The sequence below is a fragment of the Strix aluco genome, chromosome W (genome assembly GCF_031877795.1).
Source record: "Strix aluco isolate bStrAlu1 chromosome W, bStrAlu1.hap1, whole genome shotgun sequence".
NCBI classification, from domain to species: domain Eukaryota; kingdom Metazoa; phylum Chordata; class Aves; order Strigiformes; family Strigidae; genus Strix; species Strix aluco.
The window spans coordinates 16,423,270-16,441,213 of record NC_133970.1 but is presented as its reverse complement, the minus strand read 5'-3'; the positions used below and the strand labels follow the sequence as shown (position 1 = coordinate 16,441,213).

The window sequence follows — 17,944 nt, the reverse complement described above, 5'->3', positions numbered from 1 at the left end:
CTGAAAATGCTTGGTCACCCCAACAGAGTTGCTTTGATACCCCTTCGCTGCACTTTTCCAAGTTGCAAGATCAAAGGAAGTGAACGGCACTTTTATTCTGATAGGGCCCCCCCATCCGACCCTACGGCCTCTCTCAGAGCAGCCGGCACCACTGCTCGCTTCTCCCGTCCCCGTCTCTGATACGGGCTGTGAGGCGGGGAGCCTGGCTCTGGCTCCTCCGAACTTTCACTCTCCTCCTGCCGGCTTCCTACCAGTGGTTTATGGTACTCTGGTAAATCCTTTATTTCGGCCCCTTTCTCTTTCCCTTCCTTCTTATTTTCTTTTTCCGGTGCCAGCACTAGTGGATCTCGTGGGGGTGCCAGGCCACAGTCTGTTTGATATTCAGGATGGTCTCGGAGGGTGAAAACCATGTCTGCATAGGAGACTTCATCCCTCCTTAAAACAGCATCACTTGTAGCAGGGTGTTATAATTCAAGGACCCATTAAGGGGCCATTTTCCCCCTCATCCAATTTATATAGGGACCACCACTGATTGCAATATTTTATTAGGGTCTTTTTATTCACACTTGCGCCTGGAGGTCCCCCTATCTTCTTCCAGCGTTTTAAAATACAGCCTAGGGGACTCTTTTTGACTATTCCCCCACCCTGGTTGCTTTACCTTAAAACGCTACCCAAGTAAGCTGACAATATCCCCTCAGGCAGATGGTACAAGGGTGCACTCTCCCCACAGAGTACACACCTAAATTCAAGACAACAATTAACACAGAATTCCTGCCTCCCGCTAGAGGAGATATCTCACCTATGACACTTCAAACACTGAGCCCGAACAAACAGGCAGCACCAGTGACCCAGCGGGCGGGCACTAGGGCGCTCTGTCCTAAGGAATGTTCACTGGTCCTGCACTACCCCCCCACTGGTACAGAGTCTGCCCTGCGCTTCGTTCCTCTCCAGCCGCTTCCCTCGCGGGATAACGGAACTGCGGGTCAGAGAACTCCGCACTCCGCAGCTGCAGCTGGGCTGCGCCTCACACCCGCAGAACAGTCACACACCCACACAAAGGGGCCCCTTACACTTATTACTCACACAACACCAAATGACAAATACTACAAACATCAAAACACCAATTACAACAATTGCTAAATCATAGAAGTCATAAATCAAAGCCAAAAGCATAAATCATATACCATGAGCCGTTTGCCGTTTATCATTTACCACAGATCCACACCTGATCGATATCGACTAAGTTATTATAAACGGTACCAGATTTTACATTTGATGGTAGCAATGGCAATGCCACCCCACTCACACAACTCACACCACTCCCGTACCCCCATCCTAGGAGTACCCAAGTCGACCTAGGGTTCCAATGTGGTCTGAGTGTCAAAACCACCCTGCCACCCACGGGCCCACCACCACTTGGGGACTCGAAGACTCAAACCCCAACCCCAGGGGCGAGCACAAAGGCTCTTTACCTCGCGTAGGACGTCTCCTCACAACTTACAGGTCTCCCCGTTCTCCAACCTACCTGATCCACCGATAGATGGTCCTTTTCTGCCCCTGCCAAGATCGGGAGAGCGAGGGAGGTTCTCCAAGAAAGGAACCTCAGGGCGCACCTAGAACTTCCCCCTCTCAGCTGGTCCTGCAGCCGGACAGAGAGGGTCCCATCTGGGTGCCAACTGATTCGCGGAAAAAAGACTCTACAACTCGAATAGAGTTATAAAGCAGGTATGTTTACTCCAGCGCCGGGGTGCAAGGGGATTTCTCCACAAAGCTTGCACAACCACTGCACATTTTACCAAAAACTTATCGAGTGTGGATATACATATTCATTGGATTACATAACACAAACATACATATGCATGAGTGAGGCTGGGTTAGTTCTAGAGGCTGGTGTCAGCAGTTTATGTTCTCTTTGCACCTGCGCATTGCCTCCTGGGGGGCGTCTTCGGGGGGCTTTGGGAGGAAGGCTCGTAGTCTTTCTCACCTTGTACTTTTCCCTGGAGCATGCGCAGATTCCCTTGGCCAATTTCTTGAATAACAAGTGTTTTCAGCCGGTTTACTCATCCTATCTTATCTAAGGGAACCAATGGAACTTCTACCGTCTGTATATGGCTATCTTTACTCATTACCAAGGCCCAGCTAGTTAGAGCACATCTGTTTCCCAAGGACAAAAACATGATATTTTGCTGAACACTGCAGTTCTTGGTAGATTTTCACAGTAAACTGCTTTGTTTTGATGGACACAGTAGTCCTTGGTAAAATTCCACAGAACAGTCTGGGCAAGCAGGATTCTTAGCAATATTCAGAAATACTATAAGTAATACTGTAACTTGCTATAAGTAAGTAAATAAGTTGCTAAGCAGTTTGCAATAAGTAAATAAGTAAATAATTCTCAAAACAAGTAATCATTTCTCTGTATCATTCCCTCAAGCAGATCAACACTCCCACCCAACTTGGTGTCATCTGCAAACTTACTGAGGGTGCACTCGATCCCCTCAACCGGATCATTGATAAAGATATTAAACAGAACTTACCCCAATACTGAGCCCTGGGGAACACCACTTGTGACCGGCTGCCAACTGGATTTAACTGGCCATCCAGCCAGTTTTTTACTCAGTGAAGTGTAGACCTGTCCAAGCCATGAGCAGCCAGTTTCTCCAGGAGAATGCTGTGGGAAATGGTGTGAAAGGCTTTACTAAACTCCAGGTAGACAACATCCAGAGCCTTTCCCTCGTCCACTAAGTGGGTCACCTTGTCATAGAAGGAGATCAAGTTAATCAAGGAGGTCCTGCCTTTCATAAACCCATGCTGACTTGGACTGATCACCTGGTTGTCCTGTACGTGCCGTGTGATGGCACTCAAGATGATCTGCTCCATAACCTTCCCCGGCACCGAGGTCAGACTGACAAGTCTGTCATTCCCTGGATCCTCCTTCTGGCCCTTCTTGTAGATGGGTGTCACATTTGCTGACCTCCAGTCAACTGGGACCTCCCTGGTTAGCCAGGTGTTGTGGTTTAAACCTGGCCAGCAGCCAAATAGCACACAGTCACTTGCTCCCTCTCCTGGGGGATGGGGGAGTAAATTGAAGGGGTAAGGGTAAGGGCACTCATAGGTTGAGATAAAAACAATTTAATAATTGAAATAAAATAAAACAATAACAATGATAGAAAGTACAAGCAGGTAATGCACAATGCGATTGCTCACCACCCGCCAACTGATACCCAGCCCGTTCCTGGCTAGCGATCCTGAAGAAAACCAAGATCCTGAAGCCACAATCATGGAAGCGAGAGAGAACCCTCTCCTTCCCAGCTGACCCTCTTTTATATACAGAGCATGACATTACATGTTATGGAATATTTCATTGGCTAATTTGGGTCTGGTGCTCTGGCTCTGCCCCCCCCCCCCCCCCCCCCCCCCCCAGCTTCTTGTACACCTGCACACAGGCAGGACATGGGGAGTTGGAGAGTCCTTGATCTCTTAGCAACAGCTGAAAACATCAGTGTATTATTATCAACATTCTTCTCATACCAAATCCCATACTGAATCCAAAACACAGCACTATTCTAGCTACTAAGAAGAAAAATTAACTCTATCCCAGCCAAAACCAGGACAGTATCCACCTGTTATACCATACCATTTACATTATGCTCAGGTTCCATGTTTCTAATTAATTGCCATCCCTTTCCCTGGTCTTAGATGTATACACACAGATATAATTCCCTTAATCAATGGGCCATCCCTCCAAAATGTGTAGTGAATTCATTTAGTCCATAACTTCGGATTTCATTTGTTATGACAGGCTTTCAAGGCAGGAGGGATGAGGCGGAGTTGGCTCAGTTGGTGGAGCGGGTGACCTTGGACGTGACAGGAGGATGGCGTGTAGTCTGCTAGAATTGGAGCTTGTAGCTGATGTATCTGATGCGGTCCATATTCACAGTCTGCAGGCTGAAGATGTCGATCTCAAGGAAGTTGCTGGGCACCAATTGCTGACTCTGTCAAAGTTCTTTTTTTTTCTTTTAATGTGATGCCATTAGTATAATATGTATTAGCCATAGTGATGATGATATGCATTAACGGGGTTATTTGGCAATTAACATTATACAGTTCAATTTATTGGCTATTTTCACCTAAAATCAAATCCCCTTGAGGCACACATTGCACTTCCCCATCCTTCTCCATTACCCACCAAGCGTACCCAGGTCCTTGGGCAAAAGTGATCCCACGCATGGGTTTACCTTCACCCGAGACAGGACTGTCTTCCCCAGCATATTTTTGATGTACACTACAGGGACTTTACTCCATCCATCTACAGTATGTAGAAGGTTTGATTGGGCAGGGCCAGCCTGATTGGCAGATCCTCTAGTATTGACTAACCAGGTGGCTTTTGCCAGATTTATTTAAATATTTTTTTTTAGAAATTATTAAATCTGGCAAAAAAGGGGTTAAATCTGGCAAAAAAAAAAGTGTCTTCTTGGGGAAAGAACTCAAATAATTTTAGAAGTTACCCCAACAAAAACCAGCACATTCTCCACCCCCTTATTCCATACCATTTACATCATGCTCTGGTCCCACTCTATCCAATACAACCTCATTAACCACCACCCCCCTTCCCATACTTTGATATAATACACAGATATCATTCCCTTAGTCTATGGACCACCCCTGTGAAATGTCCATAAAATGCCCATAAAGCATCCACAAATGCCCACACAATGTCCCTTGAGTTCATTTAGTCCATGACTTTGGGCTCCATCCATTATGGTGGTCACTCAGGACAGGAGAGGTGGTGTGTTGTGTGGAGTTACTGGGGACCAAAGCCACCTCAGGTTGGGTCACTGCTGCACTTGCACTGCTTCTTGTAAGGCTTGGCCTCCACTGGTTTGGGTGGTTCCTGCTATAGTAATTCTTATAACATGCAACTCACAATCATGGGTTACAACAGTTTGCAGGTATATCCATTACAATCTCCACCCCTGGTCCCTTTGGACCAGACCATAGTGTTTAACATTGCAATGAACTCCTCCCCTTGCCCCTGCTCCAGCTTGGACTTATCCACAGACCACAGTCCCTTAGGGGTGTACCTGCTCCAAGTGGAGCCTTATCTATGAGCCTGAAGTGCTAAGGCTTGGACAACAGGCCCAAGCCAGAGTTGACCTATAGATGAATCCTGTATATTTTATAACTGATAACCATTGTGCTAGTAGGTATTGTACTAAGTTATAACAACCCACTTATGCTGGTGTCAAAAGTGCTAAAGCATTGAAATACTACAGCCTGAACAACAGGCCCCGAGCCGAAGCTGCTAACTTAGCATGTAGTCATTAATAAAATATGTAAACTCGCTAGTGAAAGACAAAATATAATCAGTAGTGAGGAGAGAATGTATCCAACTTTCCTTTCGCAGCCTTGTTCAAGGCTGAGAACCCAAGTGTTTGGCCTTGTTAGAAACTCCCTTGGTTCCCCCCCCCCCGAGCCCTGGCCAAGCTTTGGGTGGAATCCAACAGGAGAATGAAACCAGATACTTTCCGCTCAAAACAAAGGTGCCAGCTATTCTGGCTTACTGATTTTTAGGTATATAAGGCTGGGCCCGCTCACAGCGACTTTGGAAGCCTCACCTAGGGGTGGACGCACCGCGTAGGATTTCCCACTTGCCGGGACAGGCTCTCCAAATCCTCGCTGTAACCGGGGCTGCCCAGCGACTGCGGATCTGGATGATGATGATAATATATGCAAGTGGTGATGTATTTCTCTTAATCACTATTCTCTCTCTCTCTTGTGTAGTAATGATTTGATGCATTACCCTGTATTTTCCTGTCTGTTGCTTTAAGTGCACTATTCTGCTTCTTCTTACTGCATGTTCTCTGTATTACACTGTTACATTATTTGGTTATCAGCAGTAAAATACGCCTACTCTTTTCACTCTGGTGTCTGAGTTTAATTGGTATCCTTAATCAGCAAAACAGAGCCATAGTCTCTCCAGGGGTGTACCTGCTGTGGCATAGACTTATCCACAGCCACAGTCACTTTGAGGTGCAACTGTTCCAGCATGGCCTTCTCCATGGGCCACAATGCTTTCAGAGATATCCCTGCTCCAGCGTGGCCTTACCCACAAGCCACAGTCCCTTCAGAAGTAAACCTGCTCCAACATGGATTTACCCATGGCTGCAGTCCCTCCAGGGACCTGCTCTGTTGCAGGCTTATCCATGGGCACACGCTTTGAGGTGCTCCAGCATGACCTCATGCACAGCCACTGATGCTTTGAGGTGTACCTGCTGCAGCATGGACTTATCCTTGGGCCACAATCCCTTCAGAGGTATACCTGCTGTGGCACAGACATAACCATGGCCACAGATGCTTTGAGATGTACCTGCTCTGGCATGGGCTTATCCACAGCCACAGACGCTTTGAGGTGTCCTGCTCCCACATGGACTCATCCACAGGTGCACAGTCCCTTTGACTCAAGTTCACACCAGAGTTCCAGCCTGTCCAGTACAGCAGCACAGAAACAGAAGCAATACCCTGGCCATCTGCTAGGCCAGGCGCATGGCCAGTGCTGTTATTAGAATGTTCCCAGGCACAGCAGAGTAAGATGATAAGCACTACAGGAAGCAGGGAAAGCAAAAAGCAGCCACTAATGAGCACTAGACTCTAATATACAGTAAGGCAAGCAAGCCCCATGGCAAGCATAGAAACCTGTCAATTAATAGCTAAACAGCAATAACAGCTATAAATTTGATTTAGCACATTCCAGTCAAATCTGTCATTATCTTGAACCCTTCGAGCCCCGCATTGGGTGCCAAAAAGGACTGTTGTGGTTGAACCCCATACAGCAACTAAGCACCACACAGCTGCTTACTCACTCCCCTCCACAATGGGATGGGGGAGAGAATCAGAAGAGTAAAAGTTAGTAAATTCGTGGCTTGAGATAAAGACAGTTTAATAAGTAAAGCAAAAGCCATGCACACAAGCAAAGCAAAACAAGGAATTAATTCAGCATTTCCCATCGGCAGGCAGGTGTTCAGCCATCCCCAGGAAAGCGGGGCTCCATCACATGTAACAGTTACTTGGGAAGACAAACGCCGTCACTCCACATGTTCCCCCTTTCCTTCTTCTTCCCTTGGCTTTATATGCTGAGCATAACATCATTTGGTCAGTTGGGGTCAGCTGTCCCAGCTGTGTCCCCTCCCAACTTCTTGTGCACCCCCAGCCTACTCACTGGTGGGGTGAGGAGCAGGAAAGGCCTTGACTCTGTGTAAGCACCGCTCAGCAGTAACTAAAACATCCCTGTGTTATCAACACTGTTTTCAGCACAAATCCAAAACATAGCCCCATACCAGCTACTATGAAGAAAATTAACTTTATTCCAGCCAAAACCAGCACACAAACTTAAGTGATATTTCATTTATTATTGCATATTAGGGGGGTTACTGGTACATACGTATTTTGCCTAATATCTGTATTTTAACTGTTAGTGAATGGAATGTAATGTTGCTGGTCAGTATGTTCTTCAGAGCTGTAAAACTTATAGGTGTTGTCTTGAACCTATTTTTATCCATCAATATATGGAAGAAGAAAATCAGTTTTCCTGCTTTTTCACTTTCTAATTGATTTCTCAATTTCACGTGGCCTAATTGTTTAACTGCAGTATTCTGAATAAATTGACTTGAAGCAGTAAAATTGACTGTCATCAGAGAGCAATTTAACACTGTAGTATCCTTTGTTTTGGGGAGGAAGTGAAGGACCCGGCCAGGTTAGTGGATTATCTTCCTTAAAAAATTAGGTATTAAGCATGTTATTAATACTATAGTTTTAGTCAGTTAAGGTTAATTTAGGTTATAGATAACTTAAGACTTAACGTAGCATTGCAATTAAAATCCTAAATCATTTTTTTAACAACTAGGTATTTTTAAAACTTGTATATTCTTGGAGAAGATTCCTCACTCCTTAAAATTTTCCTTGATTCTTATAACAGGTAGATTTTTTCAGTTTTTATTGTTGGATGTTTATGGTATATGAATTAAGTCAAAATACTGACTGTGTTTTATTCTGTCCTAGGTGATTTGCAAGTCAGATGCTCCTACAGGGGATGTTCTGCTTGATGAAGCTCTGAAACACATAAGAGAGACCCAGCCTCCTGAAACAGTACAAAATTGGATTGAACTGCTTAGTGGTAAGCCTGGAACATAATGTATTTGCTTTTTTTCCCCCCAATAAAGCTAATCACTAGAGATTCTACTGCAAGATTTTTGGGGAGATGGTATGTAAAAAAGTTAATTAGTCTGTCCTCTAGAGTACTCTCTTGTTGATTGTAGCTTTTAATCAAATATAAGTAACTGTTGCTTTTGAATTAACTTGGTACAGAAAGAATCTAGATGGAAATGTCAGAGGACATCTCTACTCTGTGGAAGAGATGTCACTAACACCACCACCACTTAACAGACAGAGTAGGACAGTGAGAAGTGTTGCCACATCTTGAAAACACCTTCCCCCCACCCCTCCCTTCTTCCCGAGCTCAGCTTTGCTCCTGATATCTCTACTTCCTTTCCCCGAGTGGCGCAAGGGGCAGGGAATAGTGGGTGCAGTCAGTCCCACCACTTCTTTCTTCTCGGGGTGGAGGGGGGAACTTCTGGCATTCTTCCCCTGTTCCAGTGTAGTCCCCCTCTCACAGGAGACAGTCCTCCACAAACTTTCTCCGACATGAGTCCCTCCCATAGACTGCAGCGTTTCCCTAGCTGCTCCGGTGTGGGTCACCCCCGCGTGTTGCAATCCTCCCAGCGATGAACTACAACTGCAGAGACTTCTTCTTCCCACAGAGCCCCAGCCTTCTCCAGACGCAGTCACCTGCTCCGGTGTGGGGTCCTCCACAGGCTGCAGGTCAGCATCTGCTCCACCATAGACCTCCATGGGTGGTGGTGGGGGGGTGGCCCTGCTATCTCATCATGGGATACAGGGGCATCTCTGCATCAGCACACCTCCCCCTGCTTCTCTTCCTTTCTTCCAATGAGCTTGGTGTTTACACAGATGTTCTCCTTGCAACTCCTCCTCACAACTCCAGCTCCTCCTCCCAGGTTCCCGTTCTTAAATATGTTATTGCAGAGGCGCAGCTAATTGGCTCGGTCTTGGTGCAGAGGCAAGTCCGACTTGGAGCCAGGGGAGCTTTGAGAAGCTTCTCACAGGGAGTCACTGCTGTAGCCCCCTCCCCTGCTACCAAAAACCCCTGCCACTCACTCAAACCCAGGACAACTTTTCATATACCTTGCCAACATTTGTATTCTCAGGCTGCATAAATTAAACGGAAATTAACAATTACAATCTTTTAACATGTAGTGCTTTTATTGGTTTGGTTTTGATTTTAGTTTTTTCTGTAGCCAAAATTCATCACTAAGGTTTGTCTGTTTTTACAAAACACACAAAATGCAGCTTCCCTGGAGTAGAGCAGAGCTGTACTTAGTTGTGCAAACAGTGCAGGAAAAAAACCCACTGTTTTGTCAACAATATGACTTTGGAAGGTAGGGGGTAATGAGACTTGAAGTTGTCTATCTAAATCTATTTGTTACGTGTAACAACAGATAAGAGTTTCAAAAATGAGCAAAATCTCTCCAGCTTTCTTTGCCTTCTTGTTTTTGTTATGTTTTTCCCATTCGTTCTGTACCACCTGTCATGTCCTGCTCAGATGAGGGAGACAAGTGACTTAGATCCCCAACAGAGTGGACAATGGTGAGACAAGTCTCAAAGTCCAGACATTTATTAACTTCCCACAATGTACTAATTGGATACACAATAATTGGCTAAGTATATAACGAGTTGTGGCAAGCAATACAGTATGCCTTGCATTGCTTAACGGTAGTGAAGGAAAAGGGGGAAAAGGAAAGGAGGGAGATAGAGAGAACAGAGGAATAGAGATCGCCGGTCTGGGTTTCTGCATCGATCCCACCAGCGAGGGTTCCAGGAGGCATCCGTCTTCTTCGCTTCACTTTGCTCTCCAGACCCCCCTCCCCCTTTGCCCCCCCCCCTTGATTTATACCCACTTTCCTTGGGTCCGTCCCCTAGGTCGACCCACATACCTACGTATCCCATGTACGGGGAGGGGTGAGGTGTTTCATGGGATGATGTAATTAGCATGATCATGTTAGCCCTCGTTAGCATATTGAGGGGTGTTAACTTTAATATGCATTTTGTGGATAATGAAGCAAAGGTCATTCACCGGACAGATGGCCCTTGAAATTTGGCCAGGTGCACCAGAGCAGAGCCGTCCTGTCTTCACAGGGCTCCCTCCTCCAGTCCCATCTTGTGTTATTGGGGCAGCCTTATCAGCTCCAACCTCCACAGAATGCACCCTGTGACTCATAGTTTTGTCTTGTGAGTGTTTGAGGCATTCCTTAGCTCGGAGGGCCTCAACTTTTATCTCTTTCTCAGGCTGTTTTTCTCAGTCTTTGTTTCTTGCAGGCCTGTTTCTTTCAGGACCTATTCTTACAAGTCGTCTCTCACACCACCTGAAGCAGCCTTCCTTGCATACTCGCATACAGTTCATACTCAGTGCCCTTGCCATCCCTCCTCTCTTGTTCCTTGACTGTCAAGACAGGGAGGGGAGAGAGGAGAACAAAGCAGCCCTTGTCAGTAGGGGTCATGGCTGCTACATAGCCTTGCAGTTCAGTTCTTGCTCAGCCCTCCTTCACTTTTACAGCCTGCAAAAACCGCTATTTTTTCTTGTCCCAAATACATAATTTGTGCTGACATTTCACCTTCTCTCACAGTACAGAGCACATCAAGTTAGTACTGATTCAAAAAAGGTCAACTAATGAATGAACAATGTTGTAGGTTTTCCTTGAGCTAAGCTAAGGTTTTTCCTGACCCTGCTGAGCTTTGGCTCTGGGAAGATAGTTATTGTCAGTGCTGTGGCTGAGACTTCAATCAATCATTTTTACTTACACATGGATATTTAATTACTAGTTCTTGGATGGCATTAGGGTTCTTTGCATTTCCCATAGTTTAGAGAAATGCCCTTTGAAGAAAAATATTTTGGTGTTTTGTTTTGGGTTTTTGATAAACTCTTAGAATTTTGATTTAGGGCCTGATCCTGGAAAATAGCTACTCTATCCATACTTATCAGTGATGCGAAGAATGCTGCTTGAAGTTAGTGTTCAAAGCCATCATGGAAATATTTATATGGACATTTAGGGTGATGTTTGCCAGGCTGATCTTGTTTATAAGATAGACTCTAAGGGAATCAAGTATAGGGAATGCAGAAGTTTGGATCAAAATGTCAGGTCTTCCTGTAGATGTAACAAACGTGTCCTGTGTTTGAAGCGAGTGCCTGTGTAATTGAGGAGATTGATCACAAGGTGTCACAACAGTACTGATTTTTATTATCATATAACCACATCCACATAACAAATTTAGAAACATCTAGGAAATTACCTTTGCCCTGTGAAACACTGTAAGGAGATGACTTTTTTTTTTTATTATTTTGTTGTGTGATAGCTTCATTCATGGTCAAGCTGAGAAATCCCATTCAATGGGAATGTGTTTACTTCAGGGACTTGTGGAGTTCAAGCCTGGGTGGGTTCTGACCCTTTCACTATGCATCTGGTGTCACCTCATTTGTTTACTTGTCTGTTACTTGGATACAATGTAAGTCACCTTCCATCACAATGGTAGAAACTTTAAAGTAATCTGTGTAGTAGTAGTAGTATTATTCGTTAACCAATGATTTTTTTAAAAGCTTTCTGATATAGAAATTCTCACATCATTTATGGGAAAAACACCATCTATGTAAGGAATACTTTATGCTGTTTCTTCCCTCGCCTCTTAAAATGCATAGGCTGTTTTATATCAGGAGGGGATTTTAATACTTACAATAAATACTTAGGTAGGGTGGACCTAAAATTGTAGCTTGTTAAGTAAACTCTTAAGCAAAGATGGATTTCTCAGTGCTTAGCAACGTTAGCTTTCTCAGTAGCTGTTGATGCTGATTTTGTGCTTTTAAAATTCCCTCCTCTAAGCACACACACTCACACACTCTGAAGTACCCAGTTCACCTGCCTTAACAAAAAACCATTAGAAATAATTTTTATAGAAACATCAAAGCCCCTGCCCAACATGTGCCCGTGTTGTCACGTCCTGCTCAGACGAGGGGGACAAGTGACTCAGATTTGCAAATGGAGTGGACAACAAGTCTCCAAGTCTAAACATTTATTAACTACTCACAATGTACTAATTGAACACATGATAGTTGGCTAAGTATATAGCAAGTTGTGGCAAGCAATATAATATGCCTTGCATTGCTTAATGGGAAAGGGAAAAGAGGGAGATAGAGGGAATGGGGAAATACAGATCACCGGTCTGGGTTTCTGCGCTGATCCTGCCGACGAGGGTTCCGGGAGGCACAGGAGACATCCGTCTTTTCCGCTGGCATCCGTCTTCTTTGCTTCACTGCACTCTCTCTCCAGCCCCGCCCCCACCCCCCCCCCTTCTTGATTTATACCCACTTTCCTTGGGTCCGTCCCCTAGGTCGACCCACATACCTACGTATCCCATGTACGGGGAGGGGTGAGGTGTTTCATGGGATGATGTAATTAGCATGATCATGTTAGCCCTCGTTAGCATATTGAGGGGTGTTAACTTTAATATGCATTTTGTGGATAATGAAGCAAAGGTCATTCACCGGACAGATGGCCCTTGAAGTTTTGGCCAGGTGCACCAGAGCAGAGCTGTCCTGTCTCCACAGGGCTCCCTCCTCCAGTCCCATCTTGTGTTATTGGGGCAGCCTTATCAGCTTCGACCTCCACAGAATGCACCCTGTGACTCATAGTTTTGTCTTGCGAGTGTTTGAGGCATTTCTTTGATCAGCCTCAACTTTTGCTTTCTCAGGCTGTTTTATTTAGTTTCCTGGTTTCTCATCTCCCACATCCTCCCCCGTGACTCAAACACTCCAAGTTCTTCTTTGACCGTTGTGATCTCAAAAGGTATAGGGAAAAGGAAGACAGAAGGTGGGAGAGCATATAGCTAATTGCTGCAAGGCATACTATTAAAAGCAAAAATTTGCATAATATCACAATACTAATATTTACAAGCCATCTTCCCCACCCCGTGAGTCCTGAGGATCCCAGTGATGTGACCCATGACCCAGGGTTCCATCCATCAAACTAGTCCATCAGTCAAAGAAGTTCTCTGTTCCCGTTGGTGGTGATCTTCATCATGGCACGGGTCTCCTCTATAGAGGTGGTGGCATTGTGGATGGTGATGCAGCATTCTCCCTCAGTTAGATTCAGCACACCGCACAGTCCGTGTTCCTTCAGCAATGCTAGCCGGATTCTGCAACGCCATCTTAGATGCTTGTTGGGTCTGCACCTTTAATTCCTTAAAGGCATACCTTGTTAGTACATATAATTGCTAAGTTAAATTTTCTAAAACTATTTGAGGTTACACAATCACATTAGCAGGTCTATAAGGATTTAAATGGGAATACAATTTAATATTCAGGTACAATTCATTAATGCTTAATTTGTGGGATCAGACCCCTCCAGCTAGTCTTTGATTACTTCATCTTGCTGTTGGTGGATGTGGTGTTGTAAGGACCACACCCAGTTATATGAGCTAGCACTGTAATCTGTTTGGTATTTGCAAGCACCAGTGTGCAGTCACAGGTGACTCACAGGCTTCCTTTATTTTGGAGGTGATTCCCAATAAGGAAACTTAAGGCACAACTCCAGGTTAGCCTTCCAATAGGTGAACTCATTAAATGTACCTGTAAAATTTCCTGGATTGTTGATTGTAATTGATTGGCAATGATTTATTCCACACTCAGCAGGTATGATTCCACAAATTATATAATAATGTAAGCAGATTACAAATAATAACTAGCCAATAATGCCTACAACCATTGAAAGTGCTAAAAGTAACATAGGTCTCCTGTTGTCCAGGATCAATGCCCTGTAAAACACATATATACATGACAAAACAATGATGGTTAGAAAGAAGGGACAATCCACCTGGTATTGATGCAGTATTCTTTCCCATGGGCATCAGTAGCCACCCATGAACAAATATTGATGGGAGTTTTTAGGGTTAGGGGTACTTGCCCCACAGTGGGCAAGTCTACTAGAACAGGTTGTCCAGGATAATGGAGCGGGTTTGCAGGGTCTTTAGTCTCTTTTTTCCTGGCGAGTATGGACGGAGGCTTAGGACAGAACGCGGTAAGTCGTGGGCACCCATTAATTCCCCACCGGCTGTTTATCTTCATTACTGCGTCTGACACCCGTTGTGGCCATCCTGGTTCGAGGGGTTTTAGGGCCTGCTTTAACAGTCCATTGGTGCGTTCCACAATTCCATTTGCTTGGGGATAGTATGGAGTATGGAAAATCCACTGAATTCCTTCATCTTGAGCCCACTCCTGAACCACCCCGGCAGTAAAGTGACTCCCATTGTCTGATTGGATCGATCTGGGCTTAGGCAAGCAGCTAAACCAGCGTTTTAACCCCTTCACCGTATTTTCTGCAGTTGCTCGAGATACAGCTTCTGCTTGGGTTAGGCCCAATACTATTTCCACCCCCACCAATACATAGTGTTTTCCCTCAGAGAGCCGGAAAGGACCAATATAATCCACCTGCCAGGTGTCCCATAGTCCCTTGTTGTCCCTTAGGTGTAGGGGTTGGTCCTTAAGAGGGTTGTGCTCTCCCAGCCGAGTACGACATAGACTACAGCTGAAATAATGGTATTGCACAATTCCCTGGTTACGGACCATCCCCTGCTTATTGCCTCTTTAAACAAATCTTTGCTTCCTGAATGACCCCGCTTTACATGCAGCCATTCCAGTAAGTGTTCCCATTTCTCCTCCTCACCTTCTGTAGCAGTTCTCATCAAACGAGTCATTGAATCCACCTGGTTGTTTAGCAGGTGGGCAGGGTGATTTCCTGACTGGTGTGCAGCAACCCATCCTACTAAAAAGGACTTCCGTTTTGCAATGTTTAAGATTTCCTCCCACTTTTCACGCTGCCACACCGGTACCCGATTTACTTCCCAGTGGTTTTGTTCCCAAAATGTGAGCCGTTCGGTACATCCCTTGAATACGGCATAGGAGTCTGTGTAAATAAATCCTGGTTCTGTAGTCTCAGCTTCTTTAACAATCACGCTCCATACCGCTGTTAACTCTCCCACCTGAGCACTTCCCTCACCCTCTGTTATGATTCGGTCCCCCGAGTCAACATGCAGTGCTACTGCTCGGTATTTCCATACCTTTCCCTCTCTTCTAGAAGATGCATCGGTGAACCATACATTCTTTAGGTGGGTTTCAGATGGGGGAGCAGGTTTTATGTATGAGGGAGGGGGTTCAGGGTGGTCGGAGGGTGGATCTTGTATTTTGAGCACTTTGGGTGCCCCCTCCTCTATCTGATGCATGTGGCAGTAATGATCTAATTGTGCTCACCACTTCCTCACTGTGTCTCGCTGCGCAACCCCCACAGGAGGGGGGGTTCCGGCCAGTACTGGTTTCAGGACCTTAAAGGGTCCTCGTAGAATGATTGGTTGCTGCTGTATGATTTTTTCAGCTTCCTGCAAAGCTAGGGTAACCACAAAAAGACCCTTCTCCCAGATCTGCTTTTTGTCAGCAATTATGCCATTGCGCTTGGCAACCTCAGCTTGGAGTGCTGAGATCTGAGCACCCGTATCTACTAGAAATGTAACTGGAGTTTTAAAGGGACCGAGCGGAAAGGTAATCAACAAGTCTCCTTTAGTATTCTCTGTGAGCCTCCTTAAGTGGACCCACCCGCCATCCCCCGGCTCACTTACTGGGGATGGCGCATCCAGTTTCCTGACTCTAAATCAATCAAGTCCTCTTCAGGGGCAGTTGGTGTTTGAGAAGCAATTACCACCATCTCGTTAGTTTTCAGTTCTGTCCCTCCCTTTGCCCGAAAGGTCCGCTCGGTTGGGGGGGTCAGCTTTCTTTTGTCTTTCCAGGCTCGAATAAGCTTTTCTAAAACTGTAGCAGGCATACCGTCCATTAACTCTCGGGGAATCCCCTGTCCGATTCCCTCAGTCCACAAGAGGTTTCTCTTTGCTCTTAAAACTTGCGGAGGGGAAGGAGGCGGATTTTCCTGCTGTTCCACTCTGCGTACCGAGGGCTTAGGTTTACCCGTTCCCCTGGTAAGGCCCATTCTCCGGCCATAATTTATTAAGTCCTGAGCTATCTCTCCCCAGGTCATGGCTTCTCCCCCCGCCCGTCTCCCCCCTCGTGGGGCTAATGCATTCCGCAAACGATCTTGTAATTGTACTGCATGTGATTTCAAAGAGTCCGGCAAGCCCCGAATCAGGGGAGTCATTTGATCAGGGTTAGCAATTAATAGCATCGGGGAAGGCTGCTGCGGAACCAAGCGCCTGTCATGCATTAATTGGAGACAAGCAGCCTTCTGCAGACTTTCAGTCAAATGATTTACGGTTGGGGTCTCAATACATACTGGATCCCCCCTTTCCAAGGGGTCCAGACCCCCAGCCCAATAAGCAGCTCGTTGAGTTAACGACCACGGCTCTCTCTGGTCGTCAGTAACTAAGAAAACCCCTGGCCCCCAGTACCCCTGGGCCTCATCTTCTGATAACAAGATTCGGTCGCCACCAGTCAAAGATACCCTCCACATGTATTCAGTCTCAGTTTCCTGAGCTCGTCTGGTATATTTCTCCTGAATTTTCACAAGCTCAGTCGCTGGATATGGTGTAGTTCGAATGGTGACCTGCGGAGCTCTTCCACCCTGACCCTCGGTGGTCTCCGTTTTAATTCATGGTCTTAAATTTGCCCCCTCATTTTCGGGGTAAAAAATTTCTCGGCTTATCTCTAACTCCTTTGTTGGATACAAGGGTCTGGCTGCTGCTTTTGCCAGACTCGTAACTCCCTGTTCACTATCCGGAACAGAGCCGAGATCTGTCCGGTTGCAGGTTTCTTGTTCATTCCCCTCTTTTTCGGACCGTGAGATTTTTGCTCGGTCCAAGGCATCTAACAGAGCCATGTGAAATCGCTGAGAGGTGTTACGCTCATCAGCTAATTGGCTTTTCAGAACTTCAGTTTGCTCTTGCCAGAGTTTAGCTTTTTGTTCAGTAACTTTACGTTCCTCGACCAATTGATCCTGGAGAGCTTTTACCAGATCTTGTAAGGATTTGATCATTTCCCCTTCTAATTGTTTCTTAACATGTTTATCTTTTTGGGCTGCAGTCAGTGCTGCCCCCAATACAGCGCACACTACAGCTTTTCCTTTGCCTGGTCGCGACCCTTGCACCCCCGCAAGCGCACTGATATAGCTTGCCACTGCTTCTGGATTATGCCAATTATCGTGGGCCCAAACCTCTACTAAAGGAGGAGGACAAGCCTTATACTCCTTCAGTTTCTCAAAAACAGGGGAGCAGTCAAGCACCGACATTTCCTGGCCAGTCATGGCTTGCCACTGCTCGAACCTCTCCTGGCTTAGAGCTGAGAGGTCGCTTCCCGATTCTCCCTGTCCTTATCGGATAGACAATGGGTATCCCTCCGACCCTTTCCCAGCATATAGCTGAGGGGCCAATTCCCAGTTCTCCCTGTCCGAGTTGGTCGGATAGAGAACCAGTATCTCATAAGACTTTCCGACACCGAAGGGGATCCTGCCGACTACGCCAATTTTAATGTCACGTCCCGCTCAGACGAGGGGGACAAGTGACTCAGATTTGCAAATCCCCAATAGAGCGGACAACAAGTCTCCAAGTCTAAACATTTATTAACTACTCACAATGTACTAATTGAACACACGATAGTTGGCTAAGTATATAGCAAGTTGTGGCAAGCAATATAATATGCCTTGCATTGCTTAATGGGAAAGGGAAAAGAGGGAGATAGAGGGAATGGGGAAATACAGATCACCGGTCTGGGTTTCTGCGCTGCTCCTGCCGACGAGGGTTCCAGGAGGCACAGGAGACATCCGTCTTTTCC

The 17,944-nt window shown here is 45.9% G+C and overlaps 1 protein-coding gene and 1 long non-coding RNA gene across 3 annotated transcripts in view; both read left to right on the top strand.

Moving 5' to 3' along the window:
* Positions 1-17,944, top strand: part of LOC141917666 (uncharacterized) — a 407,503-nt gene that overhangs the window by 347,852 nt on the left and 41,707 nt on the right. The gene's annotated exons all lie outside the window — the stretch shown is intronic.
* LOC141917664 (Golgi phosphoprotein 3-like) overlaps positions 1-17,944 on the top strand; it is an 83,047-nt gene that overhangs the window by 61,492 nt on the left and 3,611 nt on the right. For both annotated transcript variants that reach the window (XM_074811040.1, XM_074811041.1), the window contains exon 3: positions 8,056-8,170. In XM_074811040.1, the coding sequence (XP_074667141.1) occupies positions 8,056-8,170 (115 nt within the window). The remainder of the gene's footprint in view (positions 1-8,055; positions 8,171-17,944) is intronic.